This window comes from Poecilia latipinna, unplaced genomic scaffold (assembly GCF_001443285.1).
Source record: "Poecilia latipinna isolate Pla-1442-1.1 unplaced genomic scaffold, P_latipinna-1.0 Scaffold1147, whole genome shotgun sequence".
NCBI lineage: Eukaryota > Metazoa > Chordata > Actinopteri > Cyprinodontiformes > Poeciliidae > Poecilia > Poecilia latipinna.
Window position 1 is genome coordinate 106,157 of NW_015113763.1, and position 20,658 is coordinate 126,814.

The window sequence follows — 20,658 nt, forward strand, 5'->3', positions numbered from 1 at the left end:
AAACACATTCACAAATATGACATAATATTGAGAAAAATGTCATTTGATCCTTTTCTTCTCATCAGAAATCAAAGTATGTCAAAATTGCTATCATGTCTTATCCTAATAAAAAAAATATGTCTTTCTCACGCACTCAAGACCCACACAACCTGCCTTGAATTTACAATAAAACCGTGTGAAGCGCCTCTTTGTCAGATAGTTGAAGGGTTGTTTTTCTTCTTTTTTTTTTTTTTCTTTTAACTGAGCGAAATGCCTCCAGGTGCACGTCGGCTTTGAAAACCCGAAAATTGTCAGAGTTATGGAATAGACCCGTCATTGTTTAAAGGAGTTCAATTACTTTCCAGAAGTTGGTCAAAGTTTCCGGCTGGTGAAACAGGGAGCCCATATTGGCACATTATTTCAGACAACCGAAACAAAATGATTTCCATTTTTATCTGTGAATTTGCTGGTAGTTTCACATTAATTTAGTCACATAAAAAAACAGAGGAAACGAATTGGTCCTGTCTTTCATTTAAACTTTAATTCATGCCAGACAAAAAAAACAACAACAAAAAAAAACAGAATCGATATAAAACACAAAAGAAATGATAAACACTCCAAGTAAATGAGTGGTCATGTTTATTCCCCATATTAAACCTCAACTTTTACATACTAATTCAATGTACATACACCAGAGTTATACCACAGTTACATCATCAGCCCTACGGCTTTTATCTACTGTACACAAACTGGGGTTCGTTCTTTCTAGCATATTGAGACACAGAACAGGTCCAGCAGTATTCCCAAAATAAAGATTTCTTACTTCTTAACGTCTAAATTCTGTTGGCAACACACTACGTATGTAGAGTAATGGCTTTTTACTTATTTAACGTTGAGAGTAACGATACACTCAAACTGTGTGATTATCTTGGTGGCTTGTTCTCCACTAGTATCTCTCTTAGCTTTTTCATAACAGCGGATAGATTTTACATTTTACAAAGAGACGATCAAAATAAAAATAATAAAAAATAAACACATTTCATTCTCCACAATAATGTTCATGTTCCATATAGATATATTTATTAAAGTGCAAGAGTGACACAGATGATAAATGTTCAGATACAGGTCGTAGTTATTCAATAGCTGTTGTCCTATGGGATGGCTGTCTGACCTATGTGTATAAAGGATGTCTGGGAGCGAAACTTTGGAAGGAGACAACAACGCACAACAGCACAAGGAGAACACCAAAGCGCGAGATCTTTTTGTGTGTGTGTGTGTGTGTGTGTGTGTGTGTGTGTGTGTGTGTGTGTTTCTCTAAGTGTGAAGGAAACAGCAGTGGATGGACAGGTAAGATTTTATTTTTGCGTCTCTTTTTTCTTTATTGTGCCATTGCTGTCATATCTATCTACTGCAAGATGCAACTCTGAGAAAAAAAAAGGAAACAAGCATTCAGAGAAAAAAGAAGTCATGCACATCCTGTTTTAATCCTCTCTCTTGTGTTTCAAAAAGGTAAGTAGATTGAAATGTGCCAGTGAGTCTGAAATGAGCGTTAGGCTTTTGATTCCCCAGTTAAACATTGGTTTACCTCTTTTTTGTTTTGTTTTGTTTTTGCAATCTGAGATTGTTGTTTGCGTCATAGTATTGCACATTTTTCTCGGCTGTCCCTTTTTCTTAAAACTGAAAATGTTACAAAAGCAATCCCAGTCATGCCAGAAAAGGAAAAAAAAAGAAAAGTTGGTTTCGAACCAAAAGGACGCAGAGGAGGTTTCTTCCTTCTTCTGCTTCCACTGTGTTTTGAGCAGCTGTGTTCGTTCAATTGTTGTTCATGATCCACCAGGAAGCTGGAAAATGAAGCAATGCGTTGAACAATAATGAGAAAACACCTCGCAACAGGCAGAACGACAATCTTCTAAAGCTAACCTGTGTACAGTAACCACGATGTTCTACATTATTTGGATATTGGGATAAAAATGCGGCACATTGTTCTTCTGTTTGAGGGAATACCACAAACTGCATGTTTATGCTGATTATCTTGAAAAACGATCATTCTTCCTGTAAACTGTGACAAGCCTTTATCGGACCGTATCAGAGCTTCTACCTCATCCTCCCTCGATGTGGCAGTGAGTCGTTTTTCCTTGTAATCATTTACAGGCACTTTGTTTTGCTTGTGATTACCCATAATCCCCGGCGTTCAGGTGTTCACCTGAAGCTTACGGAGATTAGAGTTTTTTTTCTTCTAGCCAGAGAAAAGTGTAGTTGCACGTTCACGAGAGTTCAATTAAAGAAGGTTGGTGTGAGTGGGGCTTAAATCGACATATCTTTTCGTTCCCGGCTTTGGTTTCATGAGTTTACAGTAAAGATCCAAAACGTTGACTGCCACTGTGATGCCAGCACCTCACTTCAGGGTCGACTTCAACCACCCTTCACATTTAGGTCCTTTGACAAAGCCAACATAACATCTAAGTCCCAACATGAACTGTGTTTTTTTTTCCGCTAGCAGTGATTTGCTGATTGCTAGGAGTCAACTAATTTAATAATAATTTAATGAACATAAACTAAGCCTTTTTTACCCACAATCTGTATGGTTTCTTTCAGTAAAGCAGAGATTTCTTTTGCCAGTTTGTACCTGGGAGAAGCATAGTGGAGACTATTTCTGGCTCTTCCAGCGAGTCGATGATGCAGCGCTGAAAGGTTTTGCTGATGGACGACTGCAGATAGCTGGGAAAAAAAAACAAAAAACAAAGATGAAAACTATCAGTCGTGTACTTCAAAGTGAATTTACTAGCAGCTCTGTGCGCTTGGAAAATGTTTGTATAGTCCAACTGGAAATTAAAAAAAAAAAAAAAAAAAAAGGGAGCACACAGTACCTCATCCAGGAGAGACGATCCTGCCAGAACTCATACATGATGAAGCATGATCTGTCTGGCAGGTTTTGGACTGAAACGCTGTTGACAACAAGAATAGAAAGAAAAAAAAAAGAGAGAGAGAGAATGAGGGCAGTGGGAGTGGTTCTGGGTTGTATATCTTTGAGGACTGAAGCAGTTGGAAATGAATGCATGAAATCACAGAGAGAGATCCTGAGGCGAAAACAGCACAGACGCAGAAAGGAGGACATACTGTAGGTTGTTAAGCTGGCTGCTGGTGGCATCTGTGTAGATTTTGAGAGCTTGCTGAAATTGCTCCACGTCTCTCTCCTTCACAGACATCTGCCTCTGAACCAGAAGAATGTTCTGAGGAGAATATTGAAAACAAACAAAAAAAAAAGATGTCAACAAACAATGAAAGGTGATCAAATGTGGTAGAAACTGAGAAAATCCTCACATTAAAAATGACTTCCTCATTGATGATTGGCAACAATTGATTTTTCAAGTTGTTCTCTTTCATATCGAGACTCTCAGTCTTTCAGCCTGACGGACTTTCTAACCTTAGTTCACTGTTTACCTGAGATGTGCTCATATTTTTGTCTGGGTCACTTTTTTGAAGGACAGCTGCTACACCAGACCAATATCTTGGGCAAACAGATTTCGCTTTTTCTTCATAATCTCCAGTAAGTCGTCCATTTCTTTTATTTTGTTTATCTTACAAAAGGAAAAATGGCTGGAAATTGCCAGAACTTTCATAACCGTTTAACTTTTATTTGGTGTATCATTAGAAAGCAAAAAAAAAAAAAGTGCTACACTTAAAAATCTAACAGATATTGCTCTGCAGATGTTAAAGACTCACCGATTTATATGTTCCTGCCAAAGTGTCTTCGTTAAGCGGTTCGAGACGTGGACTCTGAAAATGGAGAAAAACGTTTTTCTTCATGTTGTGTCATGCAAAAACACAGATTTCACACAATTCACATCAGCCCTCCAGTGAATTATGTTAAAATTCTCCAGTGCACAGCAGAGCTCTGCAATGCCATTATTACCATGCTGGAGGGCGAGTGCAATAATTCTGATATCTGTGCTCTAAAATCTTATCTAAGTTTTAAACGGGCGCAACAAAAAAAATTATAAATTAGCACTGCAAAGCTTTTTTCTCTTAAATCTTCAATCGGCTTTCCATTTCATCTCGCCAGACTGGCGCTCATATACAAAAAAAAAAAATCAGCTTGGCATGTTTGTATATGTCATTGTAAATGTATTTTGGCAGCATCTCGGATGTCAGATGTTTTGAAGATAAACTTTGCATCTGAAAAAATAAAAAAGATTCTCTAACATTGTTATTGGTAACAACACAGCTTGCGTTGAATTTTTTTTCCTCCTCCAACGCAGCTTTGGGCTGAAACTTAACGCCTTTCTGGCACATTTAACTCTCCGGCTTAATGGAGAAACTCCAGAAACGTTGCAACCAAATGCTCAAGCTGATTTTCATGCGACTGCTTCCTGCCACGTTTCAGTAGCGACATAAAAGATCAACTTGTTAGGCGTCTTAAAATAGAACGGTGCCAAATACAGAATGAAGCTCTTGCTACGAGAAGACAAGAAAAACACTGCAATATAAACTCTGAAAAGAGCTGATTTTCCCACCAACCTCACAGTCCAGTTTGTCCATGAGCTCCTCCAGCTGGTTAATCTGGGAGCCCCAGTGGTTGTCCGGCTCCACGCTTACCCCTGACGCCAGAAACAGAGCATTAGCACAGCAGCCAACCTGTCTCGGTCCGTTCCCTTTCTCTCATGTTTCACCTGTGGTGAGCATGCCGGAGTAGGGGTCCGTGGGAGAGAGACACATGTTCTTCTGGATGCGACGGCTGGGCCGCTTGGCGACCCTCTGGATGGGGAGGTCCTCGGGTTTCTTCACCGTCCTCCTCCCTGTGCAGCCGTGGTCATGGACAGCCTCCGTGGCACAGTCCAGGGAGAACTGCAGGGACTGAAGCTGGGAGGTGGTTTCCCTCAGCAGGAAGCGAGTGACAAACTGACCAAGCACTGATGAGCCTTGATACTCCTAAAAGGTAAGGCGACCTTTTATTATCGACGAAACAAATACAAGAAAAAGCTACAGCCTTGCAGCATCGAATTTGTAAGTTTTATCTTTAAACATACAATTATGGTGAATCCCAAATGAAAAAAGGACACACTTTTCTTACATCAACAACACATTTCTGGCTGCTCTCCTGCCATCATCACAAATTGATGTGATTAAATCAAGGGAATAATTCAGCTCAAGGACATTAACTTAATATTTCAAAGATAAAATGCAACCAACTGTGGGGAAGCTGCATTTGAAGAAAATGCCTTGAACTGGGCAGCACTGACTTCTGAACTGATTCCCAGTAAAATCTTTAGAGAGATTTTATGTTTCAGTGCCAGGGCAAGACAGTTAATGTGATAACTCACTTCAAAAAGAGTCAGTATCATTCCATTTCATGTTTCATGTACTTTAATATTTAACTGATGGAATAAAAAAAATATATATATAGCTAGCACCTAAATGCTTGTATAAAGAAAACTGTACAAAAGGTCGATAACAGCTCATATATTTAAATACAGATCCACTGGAAACTACTTATATCCACTGAACGTTTGTGAAATATTCCAAAAAATGTAATGTACCTTGGGATTTCATGTAATAGACCATGTAAACACAAAGCTTCCAATGAACTGGAAGCTAAATAATGCAAAAGTGTCTTTATTCCCCCTTTATTGTGATGCCTTAACACAAAATCCTGTTCAAACAATTGCTTTAGAAGTCACCAAAAAAAAGTGAATAGGGTGGATGTCTGCGGGTAATTTAACCTTTGAGCACATTTGTGAGCAAACAGCAACATGAACACCAAGGAACACAGAAGACGGGTCGGGGGAGAAGATGTGGACACGTTTAAAGATTATTGGTCCAATCCAGTAAACAAAAGGATCTTGGCTCTGCTTTCCTGCCGATGGACATGGCCGCCCACCTAACCCGACAGACAGGAGAGCGTTAATGAGGGAAGAAGGAAAGAGGGCCATGAAAACTCTGAAGGATAAAGGAACATTTTGTTCTGTGTGCAAAACACTAATTATGAGAGAAAACCAACAGCTCACTTGTTGCCTGAGTGCACCGTGGCTGACATCAAACATGGTGGACACGTCACCGATATGGGAATATTTTGTCTTCAGAAGTATAATGGTAAAGATAATTAACAGAGCTGCAGGGCAATCCTAGAAAAAATACCCAAAGCTGCAAATGACTTGAGACTGAACTCTAACAATGAAATATTTTTTAAGATTACCCACGATTTAGGAATGCAAAGCCAGCAAGATTTTATAGATTTATCCCATAAGGAAACACAAGATCTCAGTGGGATTTTATGAAGCTCCAATGAAAAGGCTGTTTCAGTAGATAATACATTTTTCCCGGCACAGTTTTTGTCAAGTAATGAACCTCATCATTTTCACTTGCAGCCCGTGGTGCAACAAAATTGTGTTTAAAGGGGAAAAAAACCCAAAAAAAACAAATGTTGCAGAACTGTTTGAAAAATGATTGTTAAAACCTACGTACTCGTCTGTCTCAGCGGTGACAAAGCAACGGCACCTGAACGACGGACTTTTGTTCTTTCCTGCTTTTCTCCTCCGTATCATTTTGAAACAAGTGAGCAGCTGCATCAAGGAGGAAATATCAGCTTTACACAACAAATAAACAATCATAAAGATTTTATTCTATATACTTTTCTAAAATGCAAAAAAATGCCTGCTGGTATCTTAGCACATCTGAAGTTATAAATTAATTTGTTTATTTTACCAACTAAGTCCTCGCAGGTTTGTTGAGCAGACGGCTAATGCCTATTGCCTATCCCCAGTGCTCAGCTTTAGTACAGGCTTAGCAGCTGCTAGCACTGCTGCCTCGCAGAAATAAGGTCCTGAGTTCAAATCCTAGGCTTTTGCCCAGAGGTAGGGCAAAAGGTAGGGCATATCCTGGAGGTGCCTCAAAGTCTTTCTTCAACAACTCTGACCTTAAAAAGACTAAAAATAAGCTCTTCCCCTCAGGGCTAAAGAAAAAAAAAAAAAACTTTCTGACCAACTATCAGCAACATGAAAAATGCATGAGATGTAAGACGGCTTGGAAGAGGAAAAAACGCTGCCAGACAAGGAGACCATGTTGGAGATGTAGAGAGATGGGAGAAGAGGCAAAGAGGGGGGGGGGGGGGGGAAAATAACCTCTCAAGGTTAAAAAAAAAAGAAGATACAATCAGAATACAAGAGGAGAAGGAAGTTCAGACATGGCCACAGGTCTGTGGTCCGTTTCTTCAGAGGAAATTTGACGTCAGTTCGGCTGAAGCGTTCGTGCGGGTTGTCTTTGGTAATTATCATCTATAATTCCCTGTTACCCCGCATCCTCTGCAGTGAAAATAAACTGCTGCATAACACTGGATGAAAAAAAAAGAAAAAACACCTCATTATAACAGCCGAGAGCATCTGTCTATTCTCCATCCGAACATGACTCTCCTCCTGTGCCAAGTACTAAAATTACTCGCTAACTGGCTCTGCACAGAGGGCTGCTGAGCATCAATGCAAACCGGGCTTAGCTATTGATTACGTCTTTGGGAAAAGTTCTCTGATGCTAATCTTTTCTGACTGCACCTTAACCCAGATGATTACAGCTCTCTCAATGGGCAGACGCACAAATCCACCGCTTCATCTCATGGAATATACGACGTGTTCGTATCCTCCTCAGCAGGATTTCATGAGAAACTAATTAGCATCGAACAGAAACCGAGGCTGGAGATTTTATTACATACCAAGTCTTGTAAAAAAAAAAAAAAAAGGTGTTATACCTTGAAAATGAATGGGAAACAATGTTTTCTTGATTTTACAGCTGAATGAGAAGTTAAAACAAAGACTGGATTAACAGTAAACACAACAATGTGATGATGGAGTTCTGACTGGTGGAAGAAAAAAATAGTTGCTTCTTAGAGTTGCTTTAAACTAGAAAGGCTAAATAATGATAATTCGGAATATGTGGAAACTTGCATCAGATTTGATGAATGTTTAAACTCAAAGAGGAATGTGCTGATGTCCCTCATGTCAAATATTATACAATGTATTTAACAGTTTCGCAGCATTTGTTGTCTGTGTTTTCCCTCTAATGGACCTGATAATGAGGAGATCTAAAGGTAAGGTAATTTTATTTATATGGCACGTTTTCAGCAACAAGCCAATTCAAAGTGCTTTACATGAATTAAAATGAAATCCAAACAAAATAACAAACCAAAGGAAAGAGCAAAAGAAGAAAAATAATCTAATAATGTTGATCCAAAATATATAAACTAGATCCTCTGCACTAGATAAAGCTGCACATTTTGCCAATCATACTACAGCTCATGTTTGAAAGTATTGTCACTTGGGAAAAGAGGTGCAGACTAAATAACAGATCAAGCGAGTCATGGTAGGCTGCACGAAGCTGACAAGTGGGGCACCAATGAGCAGCTTCCAGAGACGGAGGACGCCGATGGACATCCTGAAAGCTGCTGTGTTTTGTTTCTGTCAAGATGTGACAGGGAAGACAGAAGCTTTAATCACCTACCTCTTTAGTTTTATCCATGGCCTTTAAAATGGCCACGTTCAGCTTTTCCAGCGCAGACAGGACGTTGACATATTCCCCCAGGTGAGGAGTGAAGTACGCTGTGGGACAAAACACTGTGATTAGCCTATCAGTGGCATTTCAAACAGGAACAAAAACACAGCAGCACTGGCTCGGCTGATTAGCTCTCAAATAGAGATTAGCTGACTAGTTACGATTAGCAACGCAGCGACACTCAAGTCGGCAACATTTAAAATAGTTTGTCAATGTTGTTACGAGAAGGTGAAGAGGCATCATTACCTGAGAGCTTGTCTATGTCCAGGTTGCTGTGGGAAGATCAGGAGATGAAACTTAGAAACACTTTTTTATAAGTTCTGTAATCAGTGAGACGAAGATTAAACGAGGAAGACTTCAAACAGGCCCTTTTATAATCACATACTTGCTGTAACATTAATTGCCCATTTGGGGACTTGAATAAATCTGAATCTGAAACCCCTCAAAAGAAAGTATTTTTGCCTCGAGTCTGTGCATCAAAAACACAATCGCCATAAAAAGATATTTTACAGATACCATCAGGAGGACTGCTAAAATAAATGTTACGTCAGAATCAGTAGGATTAAATATCTATTTTCTGTGTACAGTAAAAAAAAAAAACCCAAACTATTTTATCTAAATGCTGTGAATCTGCGGTGTTTTACTCACTATTAGTGTCAGAATAAGCTACCCAACGGTGTCCCAAAAGTGTCATGTGAAGAGGAAGTCTCTCTACCTCTTTATAATCGGCCGCTCATCTGTATTTTTGAACATTTCTGTCAAAAATAATGAGCTGCTCCTTGGGTCGTTTCAGGCTGACAGCCACTGCGGCTCCTGCTAATGGCCTCGTGACTCCTGGATTTCATCTGTGTGAAGTGATCTCATCTCTCTCAGTCCATTTCCGACTTTGCGCAAACTCACTGTGTCCTCAGTTTTCCTTTGTTATCATCTTAATGTTTCCTCACAGCGTCTACTTCACTATATGTGATTTTTTTTTAATAAGTCATGAGAGAAAACCCTCTGTGTGTCATCAGGAAGTAGCGATTATGAGCCGATGCAGTCATGTGGCCTTGAACTGGGGCGTAATCGCCAACCACTTGCAAACTAGTTGGATAGATTGTTGCACAGCCGGAGCGATAAATTGCTCATCTTGTGCAGTTTTCTTATTCGCAACAGAGAGTGAAACTGGGGAACATTCTGATGAAATCTTTGTATTTGTGTTTTTATGTTTGCATTCTTCACACTGCATTTTAAATAATCACCCCAGAATGTAGAGCTCTCTGTGGATATTCCTTGGTGAAGTGAGGAATTAAAGTCTTGCAGACACACAGCAAAATAAATAAATGAAAAAATAAAAAAATAGAGAAGCAAAAAGCAGAAGAGCTGGACGAGATCCTGAAAAGGAGAGCTGGGAGAGCTTACTCTGTCTGCTGCCTGTCGATGGAGTAATACAGCTCCTGCATCTGCTCATCAGTGAGGACGCCGTCAGCGAAGTAGGACTGGAACTCCTCCATGGACAGCTTCCCATCGTCTGCAAGAAGACCAACAACCAGACTGTCTTTATAATGAGGCCTCAGCAGCTTTACTCAGTTAGCAGCGCCACTTTCTGAGATACACTCGTTAATCCCATGATGTAAGACATTTTGTGTTGGGGGGGGAAAAAAAAAAAAAAAAAAAAGAACACAATTCAGCCCGAGTGAATAGCTGCAGCTGGGAGATGAACCTGCATGGAGAGATTGATCTTAATTTCTCTCGTTATTTCATGTTCCACATCATGTAGGAGTAAATACAGTCTGTTGCATCTCTGACTCATCATCCAACTCCTTCAGAGGCGGAACATTGGTTTTTGGTTTCGCACCCGATAAGACGCCTAAAATACAGAGCAGCTCAGATGGCACGTTACACAAGCGTTCACGGTTTCTTTTCGATCGGAGCTCCGGCAGAAACCCGGAGCTGCACGAACACGCGAGTTATCGGTCAGAACCAGGCAGCCACGTTCTGTTGAGAAATGTCGCCAAAAACGGCAAACATTAACAAGCGGTGAGCGCGAACGTGCAGTCTGTTCTGACCCGAGAGGGCGGGGAAAATTAAGAAGTGGTGCTGATTAACTGCTGGCTCGCCTCAGGGTGACTCTTCTCTCTTTGGCTGTAAATTGATCAAAAGTCTTATACACTTCTCAAAAAAATAAAGGGAACACTCAAATAACACATCCTAGATCTGAATGAATGAAATATTCTCATTGAATACTTTGTTCTGTACAAAGTTGAATGTGCTGACAACAAAATCACACAAAAATCATCAATGTGTTGCTTCCTAAGTGGACAGTTTGATTTCACAGAAGTTTGATTTACTTGGAGTTATATTGTGTTGTTAGAAGTTTGCTTTTTGTGGGAACATTTTTGGTAATTATTAACTGAACAAAAATGGAAAAATGTTCATGTTTAGAAATTTTAGTTGTTTCTTTTTGAGTTCATCAATGGCAGAAATAGGTTGATAGCTTTAGCTAACAGGTATTTGATTGCATAAAGATCTTCCAGGCGAGGAGAGAAAGCCTCACATTTTATGTATTAGTTTTACACAAATGCAGTGGGGAAAAAAAGTGAAAATAAACTATATTAAATGTCCATAAATAAATCCTCAATGAAATGATGAGACTACGACGAATCATTTCCAGACCTTTTTCACATCCCACACAAGCGGGGGGAAAAAAAAAAAGCTACAATAACCTGGTTAGTGGGCATACCTTTAAACAAATAACTTGTGATCTAGTTCATTCAGTTTTTAATCTTTTTTTGTCACTCAACAGATATAGAGGATCTAGAGGTTTGGAAATGATTTATCATATTATATAATATATAAATATTTTACATCCCAAAAAACTCGTTATTTGAACAGGCATATTTAGATTTATATTCACTCTGCTGATTTGTGTTCATAATGCATCTTCTTCACACCTTCTCCACTCTTTTGACATAAAACACGATTCTTCAGAAGGGGCAGAAAACAGTTGGCCAGACTGAGAGACTTGCTCTTTCAAAAACATGCTGATGTTGCTGCAGCTAATCGGAGGGAAGCTTTGTGTCTACGCACCAGAGCATCTTTAGGGAAATTAACAGTACTGTCTGCAGCAGCGGCGCGGCGGATTACCTACCTGCCTCACATCGCCCTGAATAAAACCTGCAGCTCAAAGTGTGGCCTGACTGAATAATAATAATTAAAAAAAAGCTCTTTTTGCTATTTTGTTCAAGGAACTCTTGCACGCTTCCCTTAGGGCCGGGGGTGCAAAGCTTCAACAAAGGCAGCGCTAACGATTCAGAACATACATCAGAATAATTCAGAAGAATATTAAAAATGTAACACAATACGGTTCCTAACTTCAAAAGCAGGGGATCGGAGTCAGTCAATACTTTATTAGTCTTGAGTATTACGAAGAAAATATTAAGGGCTTTCTGTGCATGTTGCTAAAGAGTAAAGAAGTCTGAAGCTTCAATGCAAATCGAATGCAGCTTTTGAGTTTGATAAACAGAGTTGCTTCAGAGACTTCAGAGAGAAGGAACTGACACTCTACTGCAGCACTGTGCGTTCCTGCACAGCTAATCGGCAACCAATATAATATGCACATCCTGTCCTGCTTAGCAGAATATAAAAGGCGACATTTCAGTGCTGATGCATATAAAAAAAATAAATAAATCAACAGGCAGAGCAAATCCCACTGTTAGAATAATGAAGAGTGCAGTCGAGATATATTTGAGCTTCCCACAAACCCTTTCCAGTTTATGTTAATCTAAAACCTTAAGAGATTAAGAAAGTTTGCATCTAATCTGCTGCCATCTGGAGCTGCAGCATTTCTGCGTCCTGGGAGGATTTTCTTTCTTTTTCTTCTTAATGCCTTAAACCTCCTCTGGAGACAACAGGGAAGCAGGAGAATGAAACTGAGAACTCAGACCTCCTTTTTCGTTGTTCGCTTTCTGCACTGAGACATCTCACCTGTGCCGGGAACAAATCTGTTTTCTAAGTGTGCAATTTTCTCAACCGTAGTGCCGCGATAAAGCTTTCGCCCCTTTACGTATCCTCTTCTGACATTTTCGGCCACGCTTTGATGTCTCACCAAGCCGGAGCTGCAGAATGTGCAGAACACAGTCCACTTTGCCATTTTAGTGGGTGCAACGCTGCAACAGAAATGACTGCGAGAGGGCAATACGTTTATTTTTGTCAAGCTGTAACGCTTTAACTGCGATGTATTCAAACTTTGCTGGCCAGTTGGTCAGTAGAACGGGTTTCCACTGACCTTCATGTTCACACCTGACATAGATTTTTGTATCCTACAGCCCAGGGAACGGGGTGGGGATGTTGGGGTAACTTTAAAAAAAAAAAAAAAGGACAGCAATAATCTACAAATAATATCGCAATGCCATGTCTTCCTATTATTGTGCAACCCTTGCTTTTGCTTAGGTGTTCTCTCTGATATTTTAGTGGTATATTTTTAAGCTGTACTTTAAGAAAGCATCTGAAAGTGTTTCGTAGCGTCTCTCACATCTCTCCTCGTTTAGAGATTTTGATTTCAAAGCCTAATCATTGACTTGTCAGGTTTTCGTGCCTGTTTTTGTTTTTGTTTCTGGATGATAAATCAGGGCAGGACTGTCAAAATAAATCATAATATCACTCATTACTCTTGTCGCGTATCAGCAAAAAAAAAAAAAAGACTCATTTCTGTGCAAGATCACCGAGTGGAAGCTTTGTGTTTTCTATGTTGCTGCACTCATACAGTTCACTGCTGCCTTTTAATGAAGGCTGCGAGGATATTAGTATGTTAGCTGTTAGCCAGTTGTTATTATATTATAAATGCATGGCACTCCAGGCGTATTATGGCGGCCTACGCACAAGCTTCTGACTAGAAAGGCTGTTTATTTGCATCCTTTGGGTGCAAGGATCATTGAGTTTAAAGAGAGGAAAACACAAAGTGAGCTCTGCTGCAGACTGATGATAACAACCTCAAACACGCAGGAACATTTCCCTTTTTGTTTTTCAAAAAGGACTGACAAACAGCTTGGTGTGAGTGCTAAACTTTAAAACCATATTCTTGATTTGCCTAAACTGAAAACTTTAGGCATGGACTCAAATCAATGTGTGCAGATGAAATCTTCTTTCATCTGCACACAAAAGCCTTGGTGGGAAAAAAAGAAGCACCTTTTATTTTCTTCATCTATAATTCACAAACGACATCCAATGCCGTATCGTTAAAACGCGAGCCCCAGACGACCCCGTTCAACGAGCTGCGCGTTGCATCATTAATCTCGCTCTTACGCAACACACATCCAGCATTTCTCCGGAGGAAAAGCGCACGGAGTTCGTGGATGCCTCACAAGCATTAATCACTTGCCTCCTTTCTGCATTTCGCCACAAGCAGGATGCAGCGCATGAATAAAAAATTAAGCGGGAAAAGATTTCCCGGTTTGTCAGCGCAGCTTTTTTTACGGAGAGCTAAACGCTCCGTGTTTTCCTATGAGGAGGAGGAGACGATTCTCTGAAGCAAAGTGGCAACAAAGAGTGAGATGGGAGAAGGAAAAAGTCTCAGGCGGGTTTCATTAGGAGTTAAAAATTCTGCTGGGACCCCAAATGTTGTGCATTAGCGTTGGTGACAATTTGCATACAGCTCTTTGGCCCTATCTGCTCTATCTCTACATTGCCTTGCAGAAGTATTCGTTTAAGTTTCACAAGCTTCAAGCTTCAAAGGATTTTATCGGGTTTGATGTGACGACACAAACTGGGGCTTTTTTAATTTTTTTTTTTTTTTTTTACAATAAATACCCAAACAGCAAGACGTGGTGTGTTGTTGAGAATATTTTTCTTTAGCAGGATATGGAAGACAATGGAAAGATGGATGGAGCTAAATGCCAATCAAAGGGGCTGCAAAAGTCTTAAAACTGGGTCAGTAGTTCAGCTTGTAGCAGGACAACAAACCTAATACCACATATCATTTTCCATCCAGTTCACAGTTGTGCACCACTTTGTGATGGTCTATTAAGTACATTGAAATATAAAGTTGAGAAAATGCAAAAAAAAATATATATATATATATATATATATATATATATATTAGCAAAGTTCTGTGTTCGCCTGCCTATCACTGCCATAAGCAGCGCATTGCTTCTGGCGGAGCACTTCAACGTCGAGTGATGCCTGCAGGCTGAACTCTTGTGGTTCAGCCGGTCAAAGCCAGTCACATCAAAAAAAAAATAAAAATAAATAAAACGTTGCAGCTCTGGATCTGAACCTTGGTTATTATGGAGAGCAAGAGGAGGGCTACCGAGGGCACGTACAGAAGGAATAAAAAGGCTTCACTTCTGAACAAAGCTCTTCTACAGGTTTTTAGCATGCAAACTTATTTTAAAATATTATGGATCTCTTTGCCTGTCAGTCCAACTGGGTCAGGACTCACCGTTTTTGTCCGCCCGACGAAAAATCTGCAAGAGGAAAAAAAAAAAAAAGGATTAGTAAAATTTCAAGTTGCATACCACAGAAAAAGCATCAAAAATACTTTGACACAGGCTTGAAATATAAGCTGAAGGATGTAGGAGCTGGAAGACACGGCCTGTCACCATTAGAGATAGCTCCATTTATTTAAGACAAAGCATAAAAAAAATGTCTGGTTAGTAGTAATCAGCACTGCAATTATTGAACCTTAGGCATCTTTTAGAAATGTCCTTTTTCTTTTAGGTATGACAGATATTGTCTGGCAGACACTTAAAAGATAAAGATGTTTTATAACTGGATTAATCAACCATCTTTTGGTTTTATTTGCTGTTTTTACTGTATTCTTTTGATTATTTTTTTGTTCATGCTGTTATTATTATTTTTTATTTTTTATTGTTTTGCTTTGTGTTGTTTGTTTTGTGGGACTACGCTACATCTGGTGTATTTACAACAATATTGTACGCTCATTAATATGCGCTGCACAAATCAAATGAATTCAATTCAGTTTAAAAGCTTCTTGATGATAGGAGAATACACTTTATTTTGTTGCCACCACAAACTTTGGGATATATTAAAGCATTGTAATAGACCAACGGTTTAATATGTAGCTCTAAATGAAATTCAGTACTTACTGTAAGAAATCATCTAGTTTGTAAATCTGTTCTTTTTTCTTGCGAGTAATTCAGTCTCAGTATAAGTACAGTGGTTCTGCACAAGCCCTCAACATCCACAGCTCAGGTGGGTTGACATGGCAACCATAAGTCGATGCACTCCACAGAACTGGAGTAGAAGGAGTGACAAGAAGCATCAGTGTGGAAAGAAAGTCAGAAGAAGTTTAGAAGTGGAGTGGTTCAGTCAAAGTCCAGAACTAAGTCCGACTGAAAATCAGCAGCAAAACACCAAAATTGACTTTCACAGAGGGTCTCAATATAATCTGAGCTACAATTTGCAAAGAAGAATAGGCAAGCCAAGATCTCAAGAACTCAACAGCGTAAATACTCATTCATCTTCGACACTGCATCATACATGCACAAACAGAAAATAAGATAATTTCAGTGACTCAAAAAATCTTCATCTCCAAAATAAGTGAGACATCGCAGGAAAAGAAAATCTGACGTTTTCATACAATGCAGAAGAGCTTCAAACGGATACATCTGATGCTTTCTTCTCTCTCGACACTAAACATGTTCCCACTGCTTCAAAATGTCTCCACAGTTCTGTGATCATCCAGTTCAAAAGTGGCATTGCTTCATGTTCATTAATCCATGCTATGAACTTGGCCAGAAAAAAAATCCTCCCTCACACATATCAGGACACTAAATCTAAATAGATGCTAGATCGTAGTGTGCAAGTGTGAATGCGTCCGTGTGTGTGTGTGTGTGTGTGTGATCAAAGAGGGTGTTTATTTCCAGCTTTTTTCCTCTCTGCTCAGTGACTCTGAGTGAACCCGAACAGATCAGTGGTGGGTTGATTAATTTCATCATCAAACGGGAGCCTTCAAAAAGCACGACACCCTTCAATTTCATCGGTTTCAAAACTATCTTCAGCCTACTTCCAGTTTACAACAGTAGCAATGCGGTTAAATAAACATGAAATATGTAGATATATGCTAAACAAATAAAGAAGATACTTGATGATGTGATACAGACACCTGCAGTGCGTGTCCATAGGGGTTCATCGGTGGTTCTGTTTGGACTTTGATCAAAAGTGAAAAATAACAGAGCGATATTTAACAAACATAATAATAATAATAATAATAATAATAATTTCAAAAAGGCCAGGCTTAGCCTCACTGTTACAGAACTGAAGGGAGGAGTCACATCTTAGGGCTGGCAAGTCTCCATAACAACCATTTATTTTAAGACTTTTATATAAACTATTACCAAGGGTACCAATAATTGCGAGAGCTGAATTATATAAAACACTCTATGCCACTGCGTTGAATTACTTTAACTTCTGACCTACACAAAACTGAGGTTCTTAAAATGTCATAAGCTCTGTCACAGTGAACAATAACGTCATCTTCCTATTTAATTAAAGTGTTTGGAAACAATTTATCTTGAATATGTTTCTTTAAACTCTTAAATGTCAAAAGTTACTTGGGGTTATTCTGAATGATGGATTCAACAGAATGGGATCCTAGATTAGAAGCTCTACAAAAGATTAAAGATTTAAAGATGGCGTTCCATTTGAAAACATCTCACACAATATAGGAAAAGTAAAGGAGCCAAGATTAAAATTTATGATTAGTATCAAGCTTAAACAAAGGAAGGCATGAGATGTTCAATAATTAAAAAAAAAACATTTTATTTGTACTTTTATCTCTTTTGTTTAACATATAAACAAGGGAAACACCCATAAAACTTCCATGTTGGCAGATTACACTGAAAAGATGCTCGGTTTGTTCTGCAGGTTGTAACAAACTGGTTCAAAACAACACATAATGGTCAGTTGCTTTGAAATTGTAAGATGATTTACAGTAAATTAAACCATGAATGTTATCGGCCAAATGGGGTTGAGCTATGCTGAAGTTTTAAGCACAGATTTCAGTCTGGGTGGTTCTACAACATTGTATTAAAAACAAAATGTTTGAGCTATTTTTAAATAATAAAACAAAAACAACATTAATGTGGCAGTTTGTGTTGGTCTGACACGTTAAATCCCAGTGAAACACGTGGAAAAAAAACTACGAAAAGGTTCAAGATCTATCAAAACTTATTCAAGAAATACTTTTGTTCAAATTCTCCATTTTCAACAAACTGCAAAATCAATTAAAATGACCACTGACTTCATCGTTCTCATTCTGGCTGAATGTGATCGCTGCGTCACAGTCGCAGTAATCACCTACTGGAAATGTGGCTCTGTGACAGATTCGGGCTACAGCTGGCAGATGATCTGCAGCTGCACTCGGCCTCCTGTGGAGTGACAAGCTGCTATGGTGATGTTTGGGTGGAGGTGGAAAGCCCTATCACTGTCAGAGCCCCCCACAGGAGCTCCAACACCGCATCCCACCCAAGGCAGCTGACAGAAAAGCAAACAGGAAGCTTGGACAAGTGAACACGAGCCAGAGAAGAAATCTGGGAGGTAGATTCAATTTCATTGGACTATTTGACGCCTGACTGGAGGGTTAGGCAGACTTCATGCTTAAACTGTAATTATGAAGATGTAGAAAAACAGTAGCAAAAGAAGAGGGGATAGGCTCTCGGATTTGCTTAGTAGCTTTTCTTCTGCTTTCGTAGTAAATCATATTGTAAAGCACAGAATGCAGAGGCAAAGTATAAGCCAAAGAAATCTCATCTCAGGGATGTAAAGAGGATTTATACCAGAGTGTTGGTACAACCAATCAGTGCGTGTAATTAAAACAAAACAGACTAGCAGGTCTTTTCACAAAGAGGTGGGGGGGAAAAAAACAACACAAAATAACAATTTTTTCTCTCTTTTGGGAGCTCAGGAGAAAACCTCACACTTGCCTCAGTTCCCTGTGAAATACTGCAAATATGTGCATGTGTGTGTGTGTGTGTGTGTGTGTGTGTGTGTGTGTGTGTGTGTGTGTGTGTGTGCTAGGTTGATTTAATATTGGAAATCTATCCAGTGCAGCTCAATTCCATTATTTTTGGAGTGGCAACTTAAAGAGATCAGGACAGCTACACGAAACAGGTTTCGTGAAAGCGTCTGCTAAATGCAACAGGAAAAACCCATGTTTATTAGCAAGCTTAGATGGTTGTGAAGAACTGCAATGGGGATTGAAAATATACATTTAAACCAAATGCACATTCACCGCAGACTGATTTCCTTTTCATATGCAGTAATCCACCTCGAGGGAAGTGAATTGCATTTACAGCAAGCAAGCAAGAGTCTAAAGATAGGAAATGATGCTGATGGTAGACACTTGGATCTTTCGTGGCGCATCCTGTAACTAAATTGAAATCGGCTTAAATTAAAATAACAGAAAAAGGAGGGAGGTTTTAGCGAGTATAAGGGAAAATGCACTGGTAACAGTTGGCTCTCTCGTGGTGCATTCTGTAAATTAAAACAGATTAAATCAACTTTACAGGAATAAAATTTGGAAGCCGTGTCTTTGGGAAATTAAATTAACTTTGCTGCAAGTCAGCTGTTTGAAGATTGATGGCAAGGGGCAGATAAACTGTTTGGTGCATAAAGTAAAATACAATAAAAAGGTTTTAAATGGCTACCTTTCAGAGGACTAAGCAGATGAGCAACAAGAAATTTCCTTAGTGGCGATATCCTGTTTATACCCGAATAAATAATTCAAAACGTGTCTGCCTTCAAAAAGCAGCTCGGTTGGAGCTTTATTTATTTATTTATTTATTTATTTATTTATTTATTTATTTTTTAGGGAGATTCCTCATAAAACATACATGTCTTACAAGCAGATTTGGTGGTGCAAAAAAAAAAAAAATCACCATTCAGGTTCTTATCTTCACGAAAATAACCTGACAAGAATAACGATGCTGAACTCGTTAGCACGCCAATTGTTCTCTGTATCCTCGATGACCGAGTTGGACAGGCGTTTGTTCTTAACGCGCTCACCTTTCTTACGTAATAGTGGCGTGAATGTTTTAACTCGGTGAGAGCCATTCATAAAGACAGGAGTGAAGGACAGTGAGTCGGGCGTACTGTACGGTGAGGAACCGACACCTCAGCAGACGGACAGAGGCTGGACACGTTTCGATAAGGACCCCAACCCAAACTCAAACCCGTCTGTGTTTCCAACGCCGTGACATCTGATGTGTTTTACTTACGTCCTGGAATAAAGCGAAGCCCTGGTTCTGATTGTAGTCGAGCTCCTGCTGCTTTCTCAAGTGCTCGTGCTTGGCGGACTGGAGACACATGGTGATCAGCTCCGTGCAGGCCAGCATCCTGACGCTTCGATATTATGCTTCTGATTATGGAAAGAAAGAAAGAAAGAAAGATTGTCCTGTTTCTTGTGCGCGTCTAGATGAAGAGCTCGTCCTTGTGACAGAGGTTGGTGAGTGATGCTGATGAGGATGATGTTGCTGCTGCTGCTGCTTGTCCTGTGTGATCCAGTCAGAGAGAGATGGACCCTTTTGCTGCCCCCTGTCTGCCAGTCGGTAGCAGCAGAATTGGGAAAATAAAAAAATAAAACAAAAACTCCGCCTCCGGAGGCACCATTGATTCAGGAGTCCATACCATCTGCCTGCGTTCTAACTATCTGTGCTATCCATTCATCCGTCCTACCTTGTGGCAATGCGCATGCGCACATCGATGCTTCGTCACATACTGCTTATTCAGCCGATTTCTTATCAATACATCCTACCTGCGCACTAGGATATCTATCCAGGCACATAGGAATGTGCCTTTCTGACAGGAACAGAATATTGGAGGCATTGGCGGTTTCTGATATGGGTGTCCGCCCAGGGCGTCATCTTGTGGGGTCTGAAAAATGTACTTTGTGTGGATGTTTATCACAGATTGCTAAAAACTCAAACTTGGGGAAATCAATTAAATAAAAAGAATTAATGAAGACAGTCTCTGATGTATAAAGAATACGCTAGTCATTGCCTTTTTAGTCTTTCTAACAAACAGAAATGATTTGCTCACTATGTACCGGTATTGATCAGTATCTTTTTGTATATGACCAGAACTTGTAAAGCATCTTTATTTTTAAATCCTGAAAACTATAAAATTACTAAACTCTCAATGACAAGT

General features: G+C 39.5%; 1 protein-coding gene across 1 annotated transcript; it reads right to left on the reverse strand.

Moving 5' to 3' along the window:
* Positions 1-805: 805 nt before the first annotated feature.
* Positions 806-20,187, reverse strand: LOC106960028 (N-terminal EF-hand calcium-binding protein 1-like). Its single transcript, XM_015052936.1, has 12 exons — positions 19,731-20,187; positions 14,933-14,957; positions 9,916-10,024; positions 8,761-8,786; positions 8,464-8,561; positions 4,650-4,908; positions 4,498-4,577; positions 3,703-3,756; positions 3,097-3,209; positions 2,847-2,924; positions 2,606-2,697; positions 806-1,820 (listed from the first exon to the last, which is right to left on the reverse strand). Exons 1-12 carry the CDS (start codon positions 19,845-19,847, stop codon positions 1,792-1,794), a joined length of 1,080 nt encoding a protein of 359 aa, XP_014908422.1. The 5' UTR covers positions 19,848-20,187; the 3' UTR covers positions 806-1,791.
* Between the last annotated feature and the right edge of the window lie 471 nt (positions 20,188-20,658).

What these genes read in the sequence shown, in the direction of transcription:
- LOC106960028 (XM_015052936.1), bottom strand. Translation starts at nt 19,847, where the DNA reads ATGCTGGCCTGCACGGAGCTGATCACCATGTGTCTCCAGTCCGCCAAG. An exon ending in GGACATAGACAAGCTCTCAG is followed by an intron (nt 8,562 to 8,760) that starts GTAATGATGCCT and finishes TTTGTCCCACAG; the next exon opens with CGTACTTCACTCCTCACCTG. An exon ending in GATCGTCTCTCCTGGATGAG is followed by an intron (nt 2,698 to 2,846) that starts GTACTGTGTGCT and finishes TTTTTTTCCCAG; the next exon opens with CTATCTGCAGTCGTCCATCA.